The 27,045-nt window shown below is 41.3% G+C and overlaps 1 protein-coding gene across 2 annotated transcripts in view; it reads left to right on the top strand.

Moving 5' to 3' along the window:
* MAP3K5 (mitogen-activated protein kinase kinase kinase 5) overlaps positions 1 to 24,087 on the top strand; it is a 278,572-nt gene extending 254,485 nt beyond the window's left edge. For both annotated transcript variants that reach the window (XM_089676223.1, XM_089676222.1), the window contains 8 exons: positions 3,299 to 3,467; positions 7,921 to 8,106; positions 8,775 to 8,880; positions 13,572 to 13,815; positions 14,679 to 14,791; positions 15,850 to 15,962; positions 18,172 to 18,248; positions 23,392 to 24,087. In XM_089676223.1, coding sequence (XP_089532349.1) covers positions 3,299 to 3,467; positions 7,921 to 8,106; positions 8,775 to 8,880; positions 13,572 to 13,815; positions 14,679 to 14,791; positions 15,850 to 15,962; positions 18,172 to 18,248; positions 23,392 to 23,455 — 1,072 coding nt within the window. In that variant the 3' untranslated portion in view covers positions 23,456 to 24,087. The remainder of the gene's footprint in view (positions 1 to 3,298; positions 3,468 to 7,920; positions 8,107 to 8,774; positions 8,881 to 13,571; positions 13,816 to 14,678; positions 14,792 to 15,849; positions 15,963 to 18,171; positions 18,249 to 23,391) is intronic.
* The last annotated feature ends 2,958 nt before the right edge of the window (positions 24,088 to 27,045 follow it).

Here is a 27,045-nt window from a genome sequence, read left to right as displayed (position 1 = left end):
ATGTTATGTGCAATTAAACCATGGCAACATCTAATGTTTGTGTAGTATTATGTTCAGCAGACTGTGTTCTTCTATTGTTGTGACTTAGATGACGTTCAGAGCACATTTTATGCCCAATTCATGCAAAACTCCACGGAATCCCAAGGGGTTCACATACTTTTTCTTGCAACTGTACACATAGGCTTTTAGCAGAGTTTAGGAGGTTCTGCATTTAGGTGAGGTTAAACCTCCCTCTCCTGAATGTGGAAGAAATGCATTCAGGATAGGAACATTTTGACCGCCGACTGCGGGAAAATGCAAAACCAGTACCGCGTTTTCAAGATGGATGCCAGCACATGGAGCAGCACAACCTCTGGGAAAAGGATTTCTCTTGTGTCTTATATACTACTGAGTGGAGGTGGAGTGGAATAGAGAAGTTTTCAATTCCCCTGTGATCCCTGGAAGAGCTATCTACTCATAAGGATCTGATACAGAGGAGATTAATAACCTTTTGGCCCTGTGCGGGTCAGTGTGGGGAGGTGAGCAGGCACTGCTGCCATTTGAGGATTTGTGCACTAGAAGTGAAGATCACTTTTTCCACGAAGTTTCACTTGCATGGACTTTATTTAATTTTGATTATTCACAGATGGTGATCGTTTATTTGTGTGTTTCACAGTTATATAATAATTTAAGCTCGAAAGAGCAGGGCCCTCGATCCCCTCATGTTTTGCATTGTATTGGTATTGTTCTGTCACATGTTCTGTTCCCCTCTGTAATGTACAGCGCTGAGCGAACTATTGGCGCTTTATAAATACTGTATAATAATAATAATAATTTGACAAACAATTTTCTTATATTCACTTGGTATTATTGTCATCATTTCACGGTTTATCCAATTCGCACTGATGTATATATGTATATGAGCTCTTTTTCACAGAGCACTAATTGTTAGGTATAATAGGCATTTTAATATTTATTTATTGATAATTATTTTACAGCGCTTCACTAAATTGTTAACAAGTTTGTAGATGTGATGTTCTTTTTTTTGTTGCCTGTCTGGCCAGAGGTAGAAGGCAAGTGAGGAAGGGAGAGGTCTGTGGGAGATGAAAATGGGATAAAATAATTAAAGCTTATAGTCATAGTAAATACCTATTTTTTCCTATGATCATTGGCTCCATCTAGTGGAGTATTTTCCCCATATACTCATTTTGTATGAAGGATAATATTCGACCAGGAGGAAAAATAGCCAAATAACAGTAATTTTTACCCCAGTCTGCATAGAACAATTGAACACACAGTTTCACGGAACAAATATCTCTTCACATTTCTTATAAACATACCTCTAAGAGTTTTCCTCAGTGTGCTCAAATAATAAAATGCTGTCTTATGATTCACCCATAAATAATAGGAAGTTGTTTTATCTCTTCTGATTAACTAGTGTGCTAGTGTAAGCTGCCAATTTAAATGCAGTTAAAAGAAGCAGCAGCAGGTGACAATATGTTTCCCAAACGTTATTACTGGATGAGCACACTGAATAACAATTGTTTGTTTGTATGCACTTCCAGCACCTGTCTGATGCTCCATGGATGATCTTACTAGGAAGAAAGTTTATTAGCTTTTTCTTTCCGGTCAACATTGTTTCTTTAAAGCCTATATATACTTGAAACAAAAGTTGGCCAGTTCAGCAGGGACTGGCCCAGCATTGGTCCATGTGTGGCCACTGTGGTTGAACAGAAGTCAATCTACCTATCAATTTCTGTTCAACCACCCTGACGGCTATACTTTTGCACAATCAGCGCCGCAGGCAATTGGCTGAAGTTCTAATCTATGTATTCTGATGGCGGGGGAGTCTCCCCACTGTCATAACACAATGACACATTGGGGAGGATTACCACATCCACCTTGAATGTGTGGATAGGGGAGATGGGTCAGTTTTTTTTGTTTAACCCTCTTGTTGAACGTAAAACAAAACTGACCCTTGTATGGCCAGCTTTAGCTTAGAAAAAAAAAAATGTCAGCACAAGGAACATTACTTTTTACCAGTGTTATGTGTCCCTTCCTTGTGCTGCTGTCTCCTGGTTGAGTAGAAATCTTTTTCCTCTGCCTCCATAATATTCTGATGCAATGGAGGTTAATAGATCTGAGGGAGTAGTGACAGGCATTCATCGAGAGTGCTGACTATGCCTGCCCTTGCCGCCCCCTCCCTCCATTTATAGAAGCTGTGATATAGCTTTTATGAATGAAACATAATCTATAAATGGAGGAGGTGGACCTTTCAGTCATTCACTCGTCCTCCATTTATAGATCGTCTTCCTTTCACAGACGCTATAGTACAGTGTCTATGAATAAATGAGTAGGTGGAAGGAGCAGTCATAGTCGGGCACTCTTGAGTTCCTATTACAGCTCCTTAAGCTATATCAACTCGCATCAGACCAGAAGATTACAGTGGTGGTGGTAGAAGGGGGGGGGGGGGATTGGAGAAGGAACATTTCAACCAAAGCAGGTGCCAGCAGCACAAGAGACATCATTGTGCTGATTTTTTATTTTTTTTTACATTTTTAAGACAGGCCTGCATCGCCCTATCCCCCATGGGAACAAAAATGCAAGTTTTCCCAATGCAAGCTTGCATCTTTGTAAAGACATCTTTTTTTAAAACGATCGTTCAATTATGTATGGTCAGCCACTTGCTAATATTTTTAGGCAGGATAATCCCTGGGTTTCCTGAAAAAGTAGGGTTCCTAAGCCTCATAAACATGTCCAGCTCTTATACAAATCTGTGTAAAAAATATATATGTTCTAAAGCTTTATTAAATGTATAATTTGCTGGGATCCATAGTGCTTTTAATTCTACATAGATATCCCCATTGTACAGCGCTGAGCAAACCCTTTGGCGCTATATAAACTCGTAGTAATAATAATAATAATAATATGCAAATTCTGATTCAGAGGTTTTTTTTAATCATGTTTGTATTACTGGCAGAAAATGGCTGCCAGTGCTGACCGCTGTGTCCTGACAGGAGGGCAGCCCCCTGTCAAAACACAATAGCTCAGCGGGGAGATCGCTGTACTACCATCGGATAGTTAGTACAGCAAGCTCCTCCCAAGCTATTCATTTTTTTTTCTCGTTCAGCCTGCTGGGTGGAATGACAAACAAATGTATGGTGTGTACCTAGCTTAAGATAAATAAAATGGTATTTCTAGACAAGTAAGGCCACTGATTTAATTAAAACTAGCAGTCTTACAACAGTAATGGTTAATAATGTTATAAAAAAAAAACATAAATACATTATGCTTTATGCGATCTTCTTATCCATATTAGGATTCCAGATGAGCAGTTTGAAGATCACAGCGCTCCTCCATCTCCAGAGGAAAAAGATTCTGGATTCTTCATGCTGAAGAAGGATAGTGAAAGAAGAGCCACTTTGCATCGCATCCTCACTGAGGACCAAGACACTATAGTTAGAAACTTGATGGAAGCTTTAGGTCAGGTAAGAAGAGGATGATCAGACTGTAAATCAAAAGCTGGCTTAATTTGCTAATGGTTTGGTGGAATTCCGTTTTTTTGTGAGTGAGGGTTATCTTTGCTGGTACATTTTTGCTGTGGATTTATCAGAGTGTAGTTTGAGTATAGATCGATCATTTCTAACTCGTATATAACAGTGGTGCACATTATTTCTAAAGCCCACTACTGGTTGCAAATCCAGGACCCCACTTCCCTTGCAAAACACATTTTGGAGTCACTCCTAATTTATTCTAGTAGGATAGTGTAATAACTCTATGTAGTAATTAAAATGGAACTTTAAGTTAACTATTAAAATGGGCAAACAGGCAGTAATTTTAATGCAGAAGAGACATGTTTTGTCTCTTGTGCATTAAAGCAACTTACCTGCCTGTCCAACCCTGTACAGTGAGCTACGCAGACACAGCACACTGTACAAATTCAGAATGCCGAATTTGACAGAACTCCCACGCATGCGCGAGAGTGACGCCATCCCTGCCCGGCCAATAACAGCGGTATTTGGTACCTGCAAGTCAGCTGACCGAAGATGTTATTGGCCAGGCAGGGAGCTCTGGGATGGCACCTCACTGGATCAGAGGTGAGTATAGTTCCGCTTTAATGTAGTAATTAAAATATTCTGTACAAAGAGATTGGGAGAAGATGTTTTTAATTGGCATGAACAAGGTATTGATACTGTAACACTACTCTTTATAGGCAGGGTGAGTAGATTAGGGAAGATCCAGAGCTGACCTTGTGTAGAAGATTCTGACAAAAAAAACAATACATTTGTAAGTACTGTGTTTACACTTGCCTAATTAAATGTACTTCTGTCCAAAAGCATTAGGTGGAATTCTTTAACCACTTGAGCCCCAGGCCAATTATGACATTCCTCTCCTGCATGTGAAAATCAGCATTTTTTGATAGAAAATTATTTAGAATCCCCAAACATTATACATTTTTTAAGCAGAGGCCCTAGAAAATAAAATAGTAGGTGTTGCAATTTTTTATGTCACATGGTATTTGGAAAAAGTACAATATAATGAATTTTAATGCACGAAAACACCATATAATACTGAATTGCTTGGTATAATATTAAAGATGATGTTATGCAGAGTAAATAGATACCTAACATGTCACACTTTAAAATTAAGCACACTTGTGGAATGGTGACAAACTACAATACTTAAAAAGCTCTAGTCGCTTTGAAAGCCTTTACAGGCTACTAGTTTAGAGTTACACAGGAGGTATGGTGGTAGAATTATAGCTCTCACTGTAATGTTGTCAGTGATACCTCACATGTGTGGTGCAAACACAGTTTACATATTCATGTGCAAACTAAGTATGCATTCACCTTTGCATGCGAACACAAGGGGACAGGGGCACTTTAAATTTTTATTTATTTATTTTTATACTTACATTGTTTCTATTTTTATGAATTTTATGACTATCACAAGGAATGAACAAAGTCCCTTGTGATAGCTGGAGCAGTGACAGACCCTCTTTATGGAGAGATCTGGGGTCTGTTAGATCCCATATCTCTCCTCTGCCTTTAACAACATCAAATCAAACCCAGATCGGTTTGGTCTGATGCTTTCACAGGCCAGTATCGGTCTTTTTACCTTAGAGTTGAAATCAGAGGTGACAAAATACTCATTGCTTCTGGTGCCTTAGACTGTAGAGATAATTGGGATGTTTCGGTCTTCGATCATCTCTATGGTCAGCTGGCGGAACTGACAGCTTCAGAAGGCGGCAAAAGGCAGTGGGGGCCCTTCTGCCGTGTGTAAAATCAATACAACAGCTAATTGCCTAAATCCTCCTACATAAGCTGTACCTGTTTATCTGCAGCCCTGTCTTCTCTACAGCTTTTGAAAACATACACATCAAAGGCTTTTTCTCAGCTCTAAAAGGCAGAAGGCAGGTATCTGATGTCATAAACTGCACCGCATACAGTAGGGACAGTGCAATATGAGACCTGAGTGGAGGGAAAGGACACACCTTCCTCAGTCTTATAGGGAAGCTTGTACAACTGAGTTTGTCAATCATTTTCTGTGTGCTGGAGGGTGGTGAGATTGTGTCCAATATTCTGTGGTGTCAGCATGACCTGTCAGAAGTGAGTTATGCACAAAACAAGAGTGACAGGCCAGACAGAAATCATGCTAAGTGCATTGGATTGAGGCATGTACACACTATAGAGGGATGTGTTTTGTTCATTTTTCATTTCAGAGGTTTACAACCACTTTAACCACTTGCCTACCACTTTTACCCCCTTCCTATCAAGGCCAATTTTCAGCTTTCAGCACTGTCGCTTTTTGAATGACAATTGCACGGTCATGCAACACTGTACACAAACAAAATTTTTATCATTTTTTTGAGACAGAGCTTTCTTTTGGTGGTATTTAATCACCACTTTTTTTTTTTTTTTTTGTTAAACAAACTAAAAAATACTGAAATGTTTGAAAAAAAGTTTTTTCTTAGTCTATCGGAAATTTTCTAAATAAGTAATTTTTTTCCTTCACTGATGCGCACTAATGAGGCTGTAGTGATGGGCACTGATAGGCAGCACTGATGAGGAGGCACTGATGGAAATTAACAGGCATCACTGGTGGGCATTGACAGGCAACACTGAAAGGTAGCTCTAATGGGCACTGATATGTGGCATTGATGTGCACTATGTGGCACTGATGGGCACTGGTATGTGGCATTGATGGGCATTGACAGGTGGCAATTATGGGCACTGACAGGTGGCACTGATGGGGCTACACCGATGATCAGTGTAGATATCCCCTCTGAGGAATGCCGCTTACCGGCTCTCCTCTCCTCACGTGCTGTCAGCATGAGGAGAGGACTGCCGATACCCGGCATTTCCTATTTACATGCGATCAGCTGTGATTGAACACAGCTGATCACATGATAGAGCCTGTGTCATCAGCTCTTTAGTGCGATCGGTGATCCGCTCTGTCCCAGGGACACCACCACCGATCGCCGCACCACACGTCCCCAGAGGCGTGAATGCGCAGCTAGAGTGGGAGGACGTCATATGATGTCCTCCCGTCATTTCCTTATATGGCGGGCGGGAGGCGGTTAAAGGCTTGTTATCACAAAAGAAATATTGTGTTCTCATAACTCAGTATATGCTATTCCTTTTGTATTTCACATTCTTATATCTGTATTTCTTTCTTGTTCATTATAGTGGAACTGCACTGCATCTGAGGCTGCTGGTTGGATCCCAGTAATATTGTTGGGATCCTGCTAGAGCCTGGAGTAGCTCTGCCACATTGGCTGATAGTGAGCAATAGCCCGCTATCAGCTGATTCTTGGTCACAGGGGAGTAAAAGTAAATGTACTCCTGTGACCCACAGGAGAAGTATGACCACAAAAAGTCATATTTCTCTTTAAATACTGCTCAGTGTGCTCAACCTGAGGCCCAGAGATCTCATGCAGCCCCTTAGCATTTTTAGTTTGGCCATCGGAGCCTTTGCAGACACCAATTTGTGTTTCGTTATTGCCCTAATGATATCTAGTGATATCTAACAGTCTCATGTAATATTTCTGCAGTCAACGACTGTCTCCTGAAGCATGGCTCCAAACTCCAACAATTCCTATAGCATGTTCACAGTGTCTGACAGACTCTTGCAACATGTCCACAGTCCCTGACCATCCCTCTGCTGTCTCTGACACTGAATATTAGCTGAATTTTATGTGTGGCCCTTTGGTGATGTCGAGGTTCACACTTGGGGCCCACCATATCAAGAAAGTTGACTACCACTGGACTAAGTATAAAGTCCCCTTTGGGCTAACACTTTGCTAACATTGCGTTATCCTCTTTTATATCATGTTTAATACTGTGATGATGATTTCAGGCAGTTCTATCTGTCAGGCTTGACCAACCCCTGTTATTGATTATGCTGTTTCCTGTTTTTTGGTATTTCCTGTAGTTCTTCAGCTGCCATCATTTAGAGAAATCATACAAAAATTAGACAGTTACACCTTCTTTACATATCCTGAGAAGGATAGTCCACTCCGTAGGATCCATTCTTAGAGGAATACATACACTAGGGACAAGGGCTACATACTGTCCATTACAATTTTATTATGGAAAAAACAGTAGGAGGTGTCATTATGAAATCTGACTAGAGGCTATTATTTGACTTAGCATGTTACCTATATAGGAAAGTTTTTTTTATAAGTCATGTTCATATGAGTCAATAGAAGTTTACAGTATACCATTTACCAAGTAAGACAAATCATTACCAAACTGATCACCCAAATTTGCCTGTGAAGTAACGTTAATTTGCAAGTAATCCACATTAATTTTGATACATATTTAGTCTTATCTTTATATATTACTGAGAAATGTGCAGCTATGTTGTGTTAGTATTTACCATTTGCAAGGAGCATGTATTAGTAATTCATATCAATGAAATATGGTATGTTTTTAATAGGGTGCAGATGCAACTAAATTAAAATGGGACCATATAACAACTCTGGTGATCAGTCTACGAGAATTCATAAGATCAACTGACCGTAAAATCATTGCTTCAACCCTGTCAAAACTTAAACTTGAGCTGGACTTTGACAGTCATGCCATCAGCCAGATCCAAGTGGCTTTGTTTGGATTTCAAGATGCGGTAAGTAAAAGAAAGATTATTCAAAAGAATGGACTTTATGTTTAATGGCACATAATAGATACATCTTTGTCGATACCACTAAAAGAGATTTTATTAAAGCAAGAAACTTTTGTTCAAAGTTCTAAGTGGGAGCTTTCATTCCCTGACTCACATGCTGCATATTAGCTTTTTGGTGGGATTGTGTGCTTCAGGTTCTCCTCTAAAAACCCCTAGCCCTGGTATCACACCACTGGAACCTAATATACTGGGAAGAGGTTAAAGTTTCCCATAAATGTTTTATCAGACCTTAACTTTCATGTTATAATCACATCTCATGATTAGATGAGTGAGGCACTTACTCATGTCAGCATGTCAAAGAGTTCTTTGTGTTCATTTATTTAAAGAAACTTACTACAAGGATACATTTATGAGTACTGATGCAAAACAGAGATTCAAATTTTCCTAAAGCAAGCAGTCATTTTTCTAAATTACACATTAGAAATTGCCTTCTTTTCATTTGTTCAAATATTCATAATTGCTCACAATTCTGCAAAAGATCAGTATCAGATGTACTTTGCTTAGAAGAGCATAATCTTCACTTTTGCACAGTAGAACAATTGCTGCACAAATATTTGCAATCTTACATAAATGTGAAGCTTAGGCTTAGAGATTGTTTTCTGTTTAACCAGGTGAATACAGTACTCCGAAACCACAATATCAAGCCCCACTGGATGTTTGCTCTAGACAGCATAATTCGTAAGGCTGTGCAAACAGCCATTACTACATTAGTTCCAGGTAAGTCAAACAACAATTGTCTGTTGACTTTATAATCTCATATGTGATTAGAGTTCATTACTATAGTAAATTGGATAGTACTTTTTTCATTCACCTGTCTTAAGTGCTGCTTAACTCCTTCTATATATTCTCCAGCATAAAATCACCATGGCTAGAGGCAGGCACACTAGCAGCTTGCTTCACAACATATCCATTACTTTATACTCACCTGAGCCCGATCTCATTCCAACCACGCTTTGTTTGTCAGTGGGCACAGAGAGCAGAGTTTGGGAGCGAGCATGCACAAGTGCTCCCAAAGCAAGCGGCTTGATATAGGGGCACTTGGCTGGGGGGGTCGCGGAGCGCCAGCAGGGGACCTGAGAAGAGGAGAATGGGGGTCAGCAAGTATGACAATGTTTGTTATTTTAGTAAAATTTTAAAAATCAAGCATTTACAATTACTTTTTCCATGAGGGGTCTCATGCATCAAACATTGGTATTACATTCTTTGAAAGAAATAGTGTATCACAGCTCAACTCGAGGAAAAAATCTAAATGCACAATAAATGTAAATTATTTTACCTGCCAAAAGAATTGTAATTCTGTTCAAACGTGTGATCAGGCACCCTGTCATACAAGAAAGCTAGGCTTTTCCAGTGTGGTTAAGCAGTAACCTACCTCTACCCTGCTGAAATACATATATTCTGTTTTGTCTGTTGCTGAATTAGCCTAATAGGCAAGAACTCTGATAATACTAAAAGAGAAGTTGAGGGTTTTTTTTTCTTTTTAGAAACCATACTCACTTAGGTGGATGCAGCATCGGTCCCATGCTGCATCTGTCCCCGCTGGCTCAAAGACTGAGAACAGAGCAATCAAGGACCACTGATCGCACAGTTCTCATTGCTCCATGACTGTCAGTCACCACTCTCTCTGCTCTGATTCCCCCTGCACTGGCCTGTGGAGGGATTGCCTGGCTCAGGCTACCAGCAGGTTGCTGAGCCAAGTGTCGGTCCAGACATCCGTTCGGATCTTTCCCGAGCCTGGAGCGACATCAGCTGACAGCGGACTTTAGCCTCTTCTTTTTGCACTACTGTGATCCACAGGAGAAGTACAGGCGAACGAGCTTTGGCTGTACTTCTTCTTTAATAGTTATAATAGTAACGATGATAATTATACAAGTGTTAAGATAAGCAAATGTTTTATTTAGCTACAAAGAAAAGAAAGTCGCTAACAAATACAAGAACTAAATGATGTTACAGAATAGTATCATACACAGACACAGCAGCATATTCCCTGCGAGGCAAACAAGGCGTTTGCCCAGGGCAGCAATTTTCAAGGGGGCGGCATATTTGGCGGTGGTTAGCACAGAGTAGTGGGGGCTGGGGGTTGTTGATGTGGTGGTGGTGGGTGCCCAATTTTAGTATTAACGGGGGCCTGGGGGGGCTGCTGGTGGTACTGGGCGATGCTCAATTTTAGTTTTGCCTAGGGCAACAAGAACTGAATACATCATTGCATAGCCATACTAAAGACCAATCCTTTTCGGCATACCTAACACTCCTGGAGTGTTCCTTTCCTCTTATCCACATTTCTCATAGGATTCCATGATGGCTGATATACTCCAGCAAATAGTGCTGTTACACTGTGAGCAAGTACATTGACATAGGTCAATATCAGGCTACAGCTTGTATTGCTCGTGGCATTAGGCACATAAAAGCTGCATCCATTTTGTTCAGGTCTCAGACATTTTTGTCATGAGAATAGGCATAGCCCAGTGATCTTACCCCCTCTCTCCTCCTTCAATTCATGGAATTCATAGCCTTAACTTTTAACACACTTCAAAAGAGCCGGTTATCTCAACTTAGGGTCAACAGACACCAGCACCCAGGCCTTTGCCAGAGCTGTAAAGAGCTAATTGAAGTCCTGGAGGGATGTCTGTTAGTTTCTGCTGACCATACAAAATCTTCAGATTAACACTTCCCTCCGACCTATCGTAAAACGTTGACAAAATCCTTCAGTTCAGTCACCATGGTTTATAGGGCAATTAAAGCACTAGGAACACATAGAGTGCCAAAAAATGGGGATCGTAAAGCAGTCAGATTTGCATTGACCTTTGGAGACCCCCTGCCGTGCCCAACTCAATATTTCAAAACTACACACAGAATTCATAAAATCAATCAGGCTGAAGACACACCAATATTAAGTATATATTTGAATGTGGAATATCATACCAAAAAAATTGTACTCATACAGTACATGGCTAAGCTAGAGCATACAGAAGGGGAGGGGCAGTCAGATAGCTCCTGGGTGACAGGCCCATTCGAAATACTCTGTGTTTGGTATCACAAAATATAATGCCAAACAATTATCTACCTGTTTACAGCATGCAGCATGTACATAGTGGAAGATATTATTATTAGTATAAAACTGTGTGTAAGGGAGAGCCATGATCAGGGCTGATGTTAGAAACCACGGGTCCCCCATACAGCCAACCTGACAGGGCCCCCAAAGAAAACAAAGTTTACTATGCCTCAGTTGTGAATGAACACAGTGAGTGATCATTACCAATCATGCACTGTGTTCATTCAGGAAAGAATGGGGCTGGAAAATATGACATGTTACTGGACCCTACCCCACTCTCCATCCTGAAGGATCTTATTGTGTGCTTGCAGCTGTCAGTGGGAAGGGGAGGAGGGAAGCCAGTAGCACTTAAAGGGTGGGGGCACGTAGGGTGGCCTGGGCAGAAGGAAGAAATGTATGGTGCACAGGGAGGGTGATGGGTGTGGTGGGGAGGGAATTACTGGAAACGATCCCACTCTATGCAGCAGCTGAAAGTCAGCTGAGGGAGAGGAGAAGAATCCAGCTTTTAGCTGCGACAGAAAGCCAATCAGGGGAATGATTCCAGTAATTGCCCCCCTCCCCCCCGCCGACATGCTGATCACTCTCCCTGCCCACATCCACTTCACCCAGCTGCCTGGGCCCTGTACAGGAGAACTGGTGGTACTCCCTTATCCACGGCGCTGGCCACGATACACCCCCATGGCCACTCCTCAACCACCTAATTGGTCAGATAGTTTCTGACAGTACCCCATGATACCAGAGAAAAAGAGACTGATCCAAAAGTTGTCAGCTCTCATGTACCATCATCCAAGGAACATCTGTCAAGTTATGAGAGCCGATAACACCTTGCTCACCTTTTGATTGAACTCTGCTAAAACAAAGTATTTACCTTTTTTCACTTCTTTGTCTTGCTGTTGCTTGTTCTCTGTAACTTGTTACTTTGTAATATCTTTGTTTTGATAAATATTTTATTTGCAACATTTTGACCTGTTCATTATTAAACCAAATTTTGAAAAGTGTTCTCTAATTGTCTCTAAATGCGCTAATGCAAACTAAAAGAATTCCTGTCTCTTGAAGAGTGCTGCTGTATATGATAAATCTCTGAATATACCTGTCTGTGGTGACAGTGTGTGTACAGACGTTTATTTTTCGTACTTGTTCTTGCTAATATTCTGAAGGGGTGATGGGCCCAAAGCTATCTGGTGGCAGGTTAGAAGGTTAAAAGGGTTTATTGCTTAGGTAACCTTACCCAGTGACAATCACTGTCAGGCTGCTGGCACCTAGATCTTGGTGCCGTGAGCTGGAAAATCTTTTGCAGGGTGCAGCTAAGAGTGGCATTGTTACGTAAGTGACAGCGCGGTGTGAGATTGGCCAGTCTTTTGTCACGAGTTGGTGAAAAGGGCAGGGAGTTGGGCACCACATTTTGTCGCACAGCTTGCCCTTTGATCTTTCAGTGGTGGATAGCTACTCTGATGTTTTCCTCTTTAGCCCCCAAGGATTCCTTGAGGTTGTTTATATGCAAAATACAATCCACATAAACCACTGCAGAATGCTATGTGTTAAGCCTTCTCCCAGGAGATGGGATCTTATTTTATGACTTTGCATACTTTCCCCCTTTCCCTCCAAAAAAAAAAAAAAATCTGCGTTAGCATCTCCGGGCTTCATCATCTGAATACAGCTCTGATGTTGAATGTGGTCACTCTGAAAGGGTAAAATTCATGCATAGCATGTGTTCTACTGCTAGAGCTGAGAACAGGTGTTGGATCTCTGAGGCACTAACAGGTGGGCTTTACCCAGTTTTTGTGATCACTGTAGCTTATAAGACAGGAATTTGTATGTAAACGTAGTTAGTGGTAAAGAGGACTCCAGCTCCTTTACTAATTTCATACTTACCTGCCTTCAATCCAGAGAGGTATCAATCCAGCTTTTAAAATCCCAAAGAGTTCATGTGCAGAGAAGAAGCATGCTGAGAGCAGGAGAAAGCAGTGTGACAGAGATGGGCTCTTCACTCTACTTTTTCTCCTTTTAATTGTCCAATCACAGGCTGAGGTGTGTCCAGAGCAACCTATAATTGGAAAAAGTGGGTTGAATCATGCTGGTAATCAGACTGAGGACATATATAAAAGTACTGAAGTAGAAATCTATAGATTTAAGACCAATATTGAAGCAAAAGATAGTTTTGTTGTTTTATCTGTTAATTGACTACTTATCTTTATGTTGTTATTTTTGGCTAGAGTACTAGCTTTAGATGGCCAAAATATGAAAAATTACTGAATAGAAATCATACAGCTGGTAATATGTAGCAGTGAAATATTCAAAGTCTATCAATGTGTATGCCATCCTGAAAATGATCCGAACTATAATTTTAAATCCACAGAACTGAGGCCACATTTCAGCATTACCTCTGAAAGTGACCCAGCAGACCAAGATGACATAGAGGTTGAGGAGGATCACAACGAACACACCACACAAGAGCCCAGCCAAGTCCCTAGTGCAGTGAATGAGGACAATGTACATACATCAGGTGTGAGCACCCTCAGCTCCACCGTGTCTCATGACTCTCAGAATGCGCAGAGATCACTCAACATGCAACTGGGAAGACTAAAAATTGAGTCAAACAGGTAAGTAAAGTTCTTGGTTGGTGGATAAATATGTATGTCAGCTCAATGTAAAAAAAAAAGACCAATAAGCGAACAGAAGTTTTCTTTTAAATAAATAAGTAATATATCAACTCTACTTTCCAAAAAAGCTCAGTCTATAATATTGGGGCACCAGAATGACTCCCTCTCTCTATTTAGACCATAGCTGTATTTAGTAAGGTAGTACAAGGGGGTTGATATTATATACTTTGCACATAGCAACTGTTCTTCGCACCTGCCTTACTGAACATTGGACCACCCTCACAGCGAAAATGGGTTTCCTCCTTAAAACAATAAGTTCACCTTTTGACCAAAATTAATAAATGCACATTTTTCTGCAGGTAAAAAAAAGGTGCATTCATTATTTTTTGTTGCAGGAGCCTGTAAACATTTCACCAGTGGTCAGCAGATTGCTGGTGCTATCCAGGTCTCCTGCAAACCTGTCAGTATACCTTCCTTGTCTGTATGGGATGTATGGGCAAGCAGATATACTGACAGGTAAAATCAATGAACTATTACAGCGCCATGGTAATTCATTGAGAACCACAAGCTGACAGCCACTAAGAACTCTGTGAATGAATGACACAACCATGTGAGCGGAGCCTCACACTACAGCACTGTTTTAAAAAATGACAGCTTGAATGGGGAATTTCTCCCCATACTGTTGTCATGGGGGTTGGGGGAAATCGGGCAGTGGCTGCAGCAGTGAGAACATGTTACATATTCCACCCTAAAAATGGCTGGAATATGTTCCCAAAGGTGAACCTATTCTGTAAAATCAATGGTGAGAAATTGAAAACAAAGCATAGCCTTTTAACTGCTGCATATATTTCTCTGCTGTTTAGGCTTCTAGAGGAACTGTTACAGAAGGAAAAAGATTTTCAGGCTCTTCTTCGGCAGGCTATTGAAGAGAAAGATCAAGAGATCAGACGTCTTCAGCACAGATCCCAGCCAATAAGTAAGTAAAAGGTTACTTAGATCTCTTAAAATGTTTTACTATTATAAATGTTGTGTATCATGCAAGAGGTGGTACCAAACAATGTACTATATATATATATATATAAAAAATATATATATCTGGGGACGTGGCTTGGGTTTTATCCAAGATGACAGAACACTGTTGTTAAGATCTGTAATGTATCAAACAAAACTCCACGAGTTTTATTTGAGGGTTACAGACCTTTTATCCAATGTTAAATGATTTCCCATTTCACTTATTTTCTCAGTATAGGTACTCTTAAATGGACTACCTTTTTTATACCCCAAATTGGTCTTTCAGAACTCATGGCACCATGGTCTTACATGAAATATTAACTGCATTGTCTGTTTTTATAAAATGTAAATGTGTAGTACTTTTTTGAGTTTTAAATGGTGGCCATGTGACTGCACAGCCTTCCATTTGGTCCCTTTTCTGTATACTGGGAGGTTGGGGGGGGGGTGTCTGTTTACCAAAGAGGTGGGCATTTTATGATATGATACACAGCAAGGAGGAACATTGCCTGTCTGTGTACACTGTGTTTCACAAGGATGATGCAATTTGCAGCTGCTGTTTTGACAGCAAGGCTACAGCTGGGAGCTGCTGTCAATCAAAACAGCAGTGCTGTCCAGGTGGGGCATGGCAACCAAATTGATTACAGGAGATACAGGTATGATAAGTGTTGACACAGTGCCTTGTATGTCTATAAAGAAAGGGAGATGCAATATGTACTTGGTGTGGACAGAATGAAAAGGACAGAAGGGAGCTGGAAGGCTCATCAGGTATATGTAATGTATTGTAGAAATATACTTAAAATAACAAAATAGACACATTAATGAGAAAATATTTTTGGGGTTACATACACTTTATTCTAGTAGTGGATTATGTCATATCTTTTCCAACAGAGTGTTTGCACATAAATTACACTGTGCCCTGCTTTCTTTATATTGTTTAGGACGCACATAAATGTATGATCTTAATATAATTATTTCATCAAACTATTCTTGATCATGATTTTTTTAATATATATTTTTGTTTAGATATTCCTGGGATTTCAGTTTCCCACACAAGACCATCTAATACAAGTAATGAAGATCTTGAACTTATTTACTGGTTGCAGCAGCATCATGTGGATGAGGATACAATAAACAAGGTATTAAAAATGCCTAAAAAAAAAACCCAACATTTTTGACTTTTTGCTATAAAACATGTCCAATAAAAAAATTTAAAAAATACAATTTCTTCATAAATTTAGGCCAAAATGTATTCTGCTACATTTCTGTGCTAAAAAAAATCCCAAAAAGTGTAAATTAATGGGTTTACGTGAAAGTTATAGCGTCTGCAATTGGCTGCATATATACTGTAATTTTTATTTATTTTATACTAGTAATGGCAGCGATCAGTGACTTATAGCGGAACTGTGGTGGGCATTCTGACACTGGGGGGGGAACTGACTAACTACCACTGACATCCCCAGTGACACTAATACAGTGATCAGTACTAATAAAAAGCATTGACACTGTACTAATGACACTGGGCAGGAAGGGGTTCACATCTGGGGCGATCAAAGGGTTAACACTGCGCTGTGTGTGCTTTACATTGTGTGCTGTGTGCTGCTTTACTTGGGAGACATGCTGCTTTGTATCTCTCTCTGCTGTGCAGAGAGATACAAAGCAGCATGTCCATGCTGACAGTAGAGAGACCTGTGTTGTTTATACACAGGTCTCTCCCCTGTCAGCTTTGCCGATGATCACCGAGTCCTGGCCAGGTGATTGACATCCCCGGCAGACAATAGCAAGCGCCCCCTACCCAGAAATGCAAATCACAAGTGTGTGTGTATAAATATATATATATATATATATATATATATATATATATATATATATATATATATATATATATACACACACACATACACACACGTGATAGTGCGCAGCTGTGCTGCCCTGTAGCAGTACATCTGCTATAGGGTGGCAGGCAAGCGGTTAATCTTCCTGGTTACGTGATACTTAGTAATATAACAAAAATGGAGTCTGAAGTTCCACACCAATGCTAAGAGGTTAAGATACAGCTTTATTCCAAAAAAAGGTCAGGGACAATCCAAAGAGTGGCCAACATGTTTTGAGGGTCCAAAATGCCCCTTTCAGCACGGCTTGATTAAAAGAAAGTGACCGTATTAGAAGTTTTCTGGACCTTTAGTGTTCTTTCTTCCAGTGTGATTACAAGTACAGGCAGTCCCTGGGTTATGAACAAGATAGTTTCTGCAGCTTTGTCCTTAAGTTGAATTTGTATGTAAGTTGGAACCGGTAACTCAAGCCAAAAAAATATTTTTACATTTTGGATAGCATAGGGAAAGGTTAACTTGCCAGTGATGAGGGATTGCTGGCGGGTCATCTAGACAGTAGGTGGCAGCATGCAGTGAGCAGTAAGATGGCCACCAAGCGGTTTCTGGGACTGGTGTGGTGTCACGCTGCCTCTGTTCTTAAGTACGAGTCGTATGTAAGTCATAAGTTTGTAACTCGGGGACTGCCATTACAGGCCTATACTACAAGCCAAGGAGACCATGGCGGTCTTCTGGAGTGTAGAAGCCGCCCTGCCTGGAAAGTAGATTATTTACATGAACATCAATACTTCAAGATAGTGATACAAATAGGATATGAAAATAAAATGAAAATAAAAAAGGTGCAGCGCTAAAATAGTCTAAATAAAAATCAAATAAGACGTGCATATAAATAAATAGATAATGATGCAAAAAATGAAGCAGCAATAGAAAATAGCAGCAATACTAAGAAATGGACACAGTGAGGCGCTCTGATCAGCACTAGTAATCTAATAAATGTGTAAGTAAATAAATGATTCATTATTAATATAGCAATACTATATAATATAGCCGATTCCTCTACTCCTAGGCTAAATGACCATTAGACTTTTGCAGTGTGAGGGCTTCACACTGCAAGGGTTTTTTTTTAATTTTGGAGTGCAGCTTTAACTCACAAAATACATACACATATTTGCAAATCTATGCAACCACTGTTTCTACATTAGAATTATACTAAATAGATCATCATTGTAAGTGTCAGGGTGTTAATACCATTTACTTTGTGTTGTGCACCTGGATAATGCTCTTCCCATTCTGCACCACCCTTGATAGTATTAAAAGTTGATGATTTGCTGGACTTGTATTGGAAATATGTAGCTTAGCAAATTTATTTTAACATTGCAGCATTATAAAAGAGTAGTATGAAAAATCTAGCAATTATTTGAGATCATCTAATCTTCTGAATTTATACTGTATTATGCTTTATTATTTTGTAATGCTTTCCTATAACAGTATGCTACTCATACTTTCCAATTTGCTTTAGTTTTTGGCAGAAGATTATCGGTTGGAGGATATCCAGTGGCATGTTACAAGAGATGACTTAAAGTCTATGGATCTCAGGTAGGTTACCAACATTAGTGCCTATTTACAAATAGTATCATAGAACCTTATAGAAGTATATCGTGGTTCCAGTATCTCCAGGTGATGTAAGCCAGTTTGGATTATATTTCTTTTCATAAAGGATTAAAAAGAGAAGACTTGTTTTCCCTGTTTTTGCTTGTTTTTGTACTCTGGATAAGTAGACAATGGGGGAGCTTTATGAAAACTGGAGTGTGCAAAATCTGGTACAGCTTTGCATAGAAACCAATCAGCTTTCAGGTTTTATTGTCAGAGCTTAATTAACCTCTTGCCGACCGCGCATAGTCGAATGACGGCTTCACCGCGGCCGGCCCGTTCTGGGTGGACGTCATATGACGTCCTACCAGAACGCGCTCTCCTGCGCGCCCCAGGGGGCGCGCACCCGGCGATCTCCGTGATCACTGTGTCCTATGGACACAGCTGATCACGTGATGTGGTAAAAGGCCAATCACAGCGGCCTTTTACCACGTGATCAGCGGTGTCCAATGACACGCTGATCACAGGGAAATGCAAGTGCCGGTTCTTGGCTGCACTTTCCTCACGCTGTCAGATCGTGAGGAAAGTACTGCCGAGAACCGGCAGTTGTCAGAGCGGGGATCAGCACCGATCATCAGGGCACTGATGATCAGTGCCCTGATGATCGGTGCCCAGCAGTGACACCCGCAAGTTCCGCCCAGCAGTGCGCCCACTAGCTCCGCCCACCCATGCCCAGCAGTGCCCCCACCTATGCCCAGCAGTGCCCCCACCTGTGCCCAGCAGTGCACCCACCTGTGCCACTCTGCAGTGCCACCTACCTGTGCCCAGAAGTGCCACCTACATGTGCCCACCAGTGCCACCCACCTGTGCCCACCAGTGCCACCCACCTGTGCCCACCAGTGCCACCCACCTGTGCCCACCCACCAGTGCTGCCCACCAGTGCCACCCACCAGTGCAGCCCAGCAGTGCTGCCAGTCAGTGCCACCAGTCAGTGCCCAGGGGTTGTGCCAGTCAGTGCCCAGCAGTGATGCCAGTCAGTGCCGTCTATCAGTACCCATAATCAGTGTCACCTATCAGTGCCGCATATCAGTGCCGCCTATCCGTGACCCCTAATTAGTGCTGTCTATCAGTGCCGCCTATCCGTGCCACCTCATTAGTACTGCCTATCTGTGCCCTTTAGTGCTGCCTATCAGTGCCCATCAGTGCCACCTATCAATGCCCATCAGTGCTGCCTCATCAACGCACATCAGTGAAGGAGAAAAAATACCTGTTTGAAAAATTTTATAAAAGAAACAAATAAACTTTTTTTTTTTTTTCAAATTTTTTGCACTTTTTTTATTTATAGCGCAAAAAGTAAAGCGCCCAGTGGCGATTAAATACCACCAAAAGAAAGCTCTATTTGTGAGAAAAAAATGATCAAAATTTCATATGGGTACAATGTTGCATGACCGCGCAATTGTCAATCAAAGTGCGGCTGCGGCAGCGCTGAAAGCTGAAAATTGGCCTGGTAAGGAAGGGGGTATAAGTGCCTGGTAGGCAAATGGTTAAACAGTCTGAAGTTAAAGCTGACTGGCTACCATGCACAGCTGCATCAGATTATGAGTGCTCTGGTTTTAGTAAATCTCCCCCAATGATTAATGAAGCCAAATTGTATAGGCTTCATAGCTTTTCTAAGCTGAAAAAAAATATATCATTTTAAAGTGGTAGTAAAGTCCCGTTTGTTTGTTTATTTATACCTACAGGTAAACCTATAATAAGTCTTACCTGTAGGTACAGTAAATATCTCCCAAACATGCACCGTTTAAGAGAGGTTTACTTTAGCAGTGCTGGCGATGTCACCGGTACATGCACACTGCACTCTAAATGGATAGTGTGCTCTCTATTGAGAGAGCTGTTCCCTGTCGCGGAGACTTCCACATGCATGTGCAGGAGTGATGTCATCACGGCTTGGCCAGTCAAACGGTCACAGCCTGTGAACGTGGAAGGAAGACTAGGTGAAGATGGGAGCCATGACAGCGTTCTGCTGAAAGGCTTCGTTTTTAGGCAAGTCTCTCATAATGTGCAAGTATGCGGTTTACTACCGCTTTAAAATGTGTGTGTGACTAAGAGCCACAACAAGAAGTAAGGACCTCTGATAGTTGGTTCATGGCTCCAATTTGACACCGGTCTGTGATACTTTTAAGATCATTCAGAACTAATTAACAGGTGTATTTACCTTTAAAGTTGATTTTGCTATCCCATAGAAGTGAACAAAAGCCCATGGACACAATCCCGGACACAGATAAGAAAATCTACCTTCACTAATCAGTAGATACACACATACAGAGGTCTACTTATAAATGTTTTTATTTGTAAAAACATTTATAAATAGACCTTTATGTTTTTACAAATAAAAACGATTTTAAATAAACTTCTACTGTATATGCATGTATCTACTGATTAGTGAAGATAGAGTTTCTTATCTGCAAAAGCAATGTTCACACAAGATTTACACATTTTATTATTTTGTGTCATTGGAAAAAATGAGCGAATCCTGGGTGAAAACTGTGTGAATCTTGTTTGAAAACATTTAGAAATCGACCCCTTTAAGTTTTTGTACAGTTTTTCTGCAAATTTGTAGCCATGTTTATAATCTGAGAACAATGTTACAACATTACAATGGTGGTCAGTGTACTGCCCTTGTACTTTGTGGGAGGGGGGGAAGAGTCAAGAATGCTTCTTACATTAGTTCTTCCTACATTACAGACAGCTAACATGATCATTGGTGTCAGTGGTTACTTACCTGAGAAACCAGAGGAGATGCTCCACTGGTTCCATGTTGCTGCCTCTGCAGAGTGGTGTTGCTGCCAAACGCTATTAGGCAAGAGATCTATCCACTACTGCTCAAATAATCCCTAACAACTTCTGGAAGAACCCTAGTTGAGAATGCCTGAGCTACAGTATATCGGGACAGGGCACTGGAGTGGGAGGACAGAAATCAGCATTTGTATCTGGAGAAAAGGGTATTTTAAGGCATTTCCAAGCATAAATCTGTTACAATTCATACAATATTGGGTTAAAGAACTATAAGGTGATAAAAAGGTGTGGACATCAGATGAGTTTTAAAGTAAACCTTTGCAAAGTTTAACATGGGGACTGGCGTTTTTGAAAAAATGTTAACTGTCTGATTGTTATGGTGACCATCTGGCTTCAATTTTTCCTGATTCAGTGACACAGAACAAGTAGGCAAATAAGGAAAGGCAGAAAACTGGATCACTGGCTCCAAGTATTAGGTCTTATTCAGAATGATAAAATGTATTATTACATGCTTTTTCATGTGTTAATGTGTACATGTGCCTCTGGGAGCTATTTAGAATGAATGGCAGTGCACACCACAGCTTGCCTATACAGTGGGCAAAATAATTATTTGATCCCCTGCAGATTTTTTAAGTTTTCCCACTTACAGAGAAATGGAGGGTCACTAATTTTTATAATAGTTGTATCTTAAATGATAGAGACAGAATATCAACCAAAAATCCAGTAAAAAACACACGATACAAATGTTAGAAATTGAGTTGCAGTTCAGTGAGTAAAATAAGTATTTGATCCCCTGCCAACCAACAATAATTCTGACTTTCACAGACTGGCTATGTGCTCATGTGGTACACAGATTAGTCCTGTCAATTTAGGAAGGTGCTCCTAATGACAACTTATGTGTATAAAAGACACCTGTCCACAGAATCTTTCTTCCATTCAAACCTCACCATCATGGGCAAGGAGCTGTCAAAGGACGTCAGGGACAAGATTGTAGACCTGCATGAGGCTGAAATGGGCTAAAAACCTATTAGCAAGAAGCTTGGTGAGAGGGAGACAACTATTGGAGCATTTATTCGCAAATGAAAGAAATACAAAATAACCATCAGTCGCCCTTGGTCTGGAGCTCAATGCAAGATTTTGCCTCATGGGGTAAGGATGATCATGAGAAAAGTGAGGGATCAGCCCAGAACTACACAGGAGGAGCTTGTGAATGATTTCAAGGATGTTGGGACCACAGTCACTAAACAAACCACTGGTAACACAATACTTCGCTATGAATTGAAATCCTGCAGCGCCTGCAAGGTCCCCCTCCTTAAGAAGGCACATGTACAGGTCCATCTGAAGTTTACCGATGAACAACTAAATGATTCAGAGAAGGACTGGGAGAAAGTGCTGTGGTCAGATGAGACCACAATTGAGCTGTTTGGCATTAACGCGACTCACCGTGTTTGGAGGAAGAAAAATGCTGACTATAACTCTAAGAAGACATCCCTACAGTCAAGCATGGAGGTGGAAATATTATGCTTTGGGACTATTTCTCTGCTAAAGGTACAGGCTAACTTTGCTGCCTTGAGGGGTCAATGGGCAGGGCCATGTATTGTAAAATCCTGGATGAGAACCTTCTTCCCTCAGCCAGGGGATTGAACATGGGTCCTGGATGGGTGTTCCTGCATGACAATGACCCAAAACATACCACCAAGGCAACAAAGGAGTGGCTCAAGAAGAAGCACATTAAGGTAATAGAGTGGCCTAGCCAGTCTCCAGACCTTAATCCTATAGAAAATGTATGGAGGGAGCTGAAACATTTGAGTTGCCAAGCAACCGCCAAGAAACCCTGAGGATTTAGAGAAGATCTGTAAAGAAGACCAAAATCCCTCCTGAGATGTGTGCAAACCTGGTAAATCGACCACAAGAAATGTCTTACCTGTGCTTGCCAAGAAGGGTTTCTTCACCAGGTACTAAGTCATGTTTTGCCTGGGGATCAAATACTTATTTTACTAACTGAACTGCAACTCAATTTATAACATTTGTATCATGTGTTTTTTCTGGTTTTGTGGTCGATATTATGTCTTTTATCATTTAAAATGCACCTATGAAAAAAATGATAGACCTTTCATTTCTTTAGAAGTGGGCAAACTTACAAAATTTGCAGGTGATAAAATAATTATTTTCCCCACTGTACTTGTGCATTAATGTGTGTTACTGCAGTGCATTATTTAACTTCAGAGGGTCAGCCTGACAGCTAGCATTTTCAGAGTGAGAAGTCATCAATGGCATGGAGTTATGCCTTAAAATCCACTGTATATTTTCCACAAAGTAACATGTTTTTTTTTTTTTTTTTTTTTCATTACAGGGGAGGAACCTTGTGTGCAATCTGGAAGGCCATTACTGATCTCAGAGAAAAGCAGTCTTCTTGACAAATCATTCTGTATAACTATAAGTCCTGCCAGGTTTCCTGGTAGAGCCACTGCTGCACTTTATCTCTGTTTTTGTTTACTAATGTGAAGTCATCACCTAACCCTAAAAAGTCTGTTCCCCTGAATAACATTCTAAAATATCTAGCAATATATTCTGTACAGTAACACCTACTATTTTATGTACAATTCTTCAGTTAACTTTTAGTTATTCTAATTCCCTAATTTGTTGCTGCAGGTAGGGCCAAACAGTCTTTTTTCATGTAGATACTGTAAGATGTGAGTTTGCTGATGATCTGTTGACTTAAACGCATAAAAAGTACTAATGATTTTGTGTACAATTCTGTATATTTGATGTGAGTGGGTAACATAAGTCATTGGAAATCACTTTTTATCATTTACTGTATTTTAGATTATGTTTGCTATATTTCTTTTATTACCAGAGTCGCTGTTATTCTTATGTTTTGGGGTGTTGATTTTTGTGTCTTGTTTAAATTCCTATTTGTTTTGCACTCAAACAAATATCAAACTGTAACAGTTCAAGATTCTGTATGTGAAGTGTACCAAGGCTTGTTTTAAAGCTATTGTGATATTTAGCCTGACATTAAATTCCTGAGAAAAGTGTTAATTTTTAAGACATTGTATAGTGTGTTGTGAATATATATTTCTTCATGACTAAAAAAATAACATTTTCAGTATTTTAACATTTTCTTTTTGGTTAAATAAATATGAATTATTGCATAATAATATTTCTTATTTACCACTAGTGTGCTAGAGCAGCAAATCTCAACTGGGGTGACGTGACACCCCAGGGTGCCGCCTGAGGTCCTCAGGGGTGCCGTGACATTGACCTTGAAAAAGCTTTGAGATCCAATCGAATTCCCACTCTGCCAAATATCACAACAGCAAGAGCTTGGTCGGCGCAGTGCAAAGCAGTGGCAGGGGGAGGCAGCTTTCGGAATCCTAAGCTCTCCTCCTCCCCTACAGGACAGTACCCGGCCAGCATCGCCCACAGCTGTGTGGATTCGAATACAAGAACGTTCTGCCCCGAGACTCTGGTGAGTGGAAAGCAGTGCACAGAGGGGATCAAAAAGGAGGGTGGAGGTTAGCTTACAGCACTTATCAAAGAGAGTGGAGTACATAGGTGTGCTAATGGCATTTTGGGGTGAGGAGCTGAGCAGAGAGGGGAGCATGGAGTTCAGCAGAGAGGGGGATGTGGAGGTGAGGATAGAGGGGTTTGGGGTGTGAAGGTGAGCAGAGAGGGGAGCATGAAGCTGAGCAGAGAGGGGGATGTGGAGATCAGCAGATAGGGGTTTAGGGTCTGAAGGTGAACAGAGAGGGGAGTGTGAAGCTGAGCAGAGAGTGGGATGTGGAGGTGAGTAGAGATGGGTTTGGGGTGTGGAGATGAGCAGAGAGGGGGGTTTGGAGGGGAGCAGAGAGGGGTTTGGGGTGTGGAGATGAGCAGAGAGGGGGGTTTGGAGGGGAGCAGAGAGGGGTTTTGTGGTGTGGAGGTGAGCAGAGAGGGCTTGGGGGTGTGGAGGTGAGAAAAGAGGGGGTTTTGGGGTGTGGAGGTGAGCAGAGGGGGGGTTGGGGTACAGAGGCGAGCAGAGAGGGAGATGTGGAGGTAAGAAGAGAGGGGGTTTTGGGGTGTGGAAGTGAACAGAGAGGGGGATTAGTGTACAGAGCTGAGCAGAGATGGAGTTTTTGGATATGGAGGTGAGCAGAAAGGGAGGGTTTGGGGAGAAGAGAGTGGGGGGCTGCAGTGCAGAGGTGAGCAGAAGCATTCTGGGGTGCAGAGATTAACAGGGGGATTGGGGTCCAAAGGTGGGCAAAGTGGGATTGGGGTGCAGAGGTTAGCAGAGAGGGGAACGGGCTGCAAATCACACTGGAGTGCATGCACTACTTTTAAAAAAAACCACATGGTACTGTGGTACAATGCAATCTGGTGCCTTCAAACACACTGCATTTGCAATCTGTGTTTGGGGTGCTGTTAACAATGCATTGGCACCTGCATACAAGTCACAAGCTCAATCACCTGCAATCATCTGCAGTGCTCAAAATGCACACAAAGCTTGCCTTTCCCACTCTGCGTTCTGGTATGGACTGACCCTAGTCCCTAAACATTTTTTTTTTTTTTTATAAATCACACCACACCAAAAACGCACTGCATGAGGTACCATTAAGAATTAACCACATCCTTGTGCATTTGCTAAAGAGCAACGCATTTTTGTGTGCGTTGGGAATGCATGCTAGTTTGCATGATTCCCCGACATGCAGTAGTGTGAACCAAGCCTTAACTGGGGTGCCTATTATTATTATTATACATTATTCATAAAGCGCCAACAGTTCGCTCAGCGCTGTACATTACAAAGGGGGACAGAACATGTGACAGAACAATAACAATACAATGCAAAACATGAGGGGTTCGAGGGCCCTGCTCTTTCGAGCTTACAATCTAGGAGAGAAGTAAAATAATTTTTAGTGGCGCACACTGGTAAAAGGTGTTATTATTATTATACAGGATTTATATAGCGCCGATAGTTTGCTCAGTGCTTTACAATATAAAGGATGACAATACAGCAACGATACAGTTCAATAAAAGAGGGTTAGGAGGGCCCTGCTCCTTGGAGCTTACAATCTAAGAGGGAGGTGCTGGTGGTAGAAAAGGTAATAACTGTGGGGGATGAAATGATATGCTAGCTGAAGGCAGGATAGGCTTCCCTGAAGAGATAGGTTTTCAGAGATCGCCTAAAAGTGGGCAGAGTAGGCGTTAGATTGATTGGGGTAGAGAGTTCCAGAGGATGGGGGAGGCTCTGGAGAAGTCCTGGAAATGCGCATGGGAGGAGGAGACTAGAGAGCAGGAGGTCAATGGGAGGAGCAGAGAAGACGGTTTGGGTGATATTTGGAGACAAGATTGGTGATGTAATTTGAGGCAGAGTTATAAATGGCTTTATATGTTAATGTTTTGAATTTTATTAGTTGGGCAATGGGCAGCCCAGAGGCTGCTGACTAGGGATGAGCTGAAAAACCTTCGCTGTTCAGATGTTTGTCTGAATGCCGAATGTTAAGGGCATTTAGCTTCCTGCTGTCAGCAGTTGCTAAAGAAGTAGCTGTCCATTCACCTACAGGGCCGGGAATCCCTGGCCACGTAAGCAATGCGGATGGCATCATTGCCTGAATATGGAACAATAACTTTGACCAAATAAGGCCCTGGTCATATTTGGGCAATGACGTTACCGCTATACCCGTCCTTTCCTTTACACTGTTGACAACAGTGCAGGGAACTGTCATTCAGCAAGTGGCGTTGTTGCATTAAGGTCGTTTATTTTTTTCCTTTAAGCAGGCATCAGGCATTGTGATTGACCTAGATCTATATTGTGGGATTTTTTTTGGGAGTTGGGGGTAAACCGGTGTCAGTTTTCGCTCAGTGCATGGGGGTGGGTAGGCATCAGTCTTGGGTGTCCGTAGTTTGGGGGATGGATGTCAGTTTGCAGTAAGAGTAGCTTGGTGGTATGGTTGGCTGGTTTTCCAATACTGAGTATCTAGGGTGGTGTAAGTATGCAATTGGGACCTCTTACATCACTCGCCACATA

The sequence above is a fragment of the Staurois parvus genome, unplaced genomic scaffold (assembly GCF_062004578.1).
Source record: "Staurois parvus isolate SC_StPar_1 unplaced genomic scaffold, SC_StPar_1.0 ptg000165l, whole genome shotgun sequence".
In the NCBI taxonomy this organism is placed as follows: domain Eukaryota; kingdom Metazoa; phylum Chordata; class Amphibia; order Anura; family Ranidae; genus Staurois; species Staurois parvus.
The sequence above is the reverse complement of the archived record's forward strand: the minus strand, read 5'-3'. Positions and strand labels throughout refer to the sequence as shown.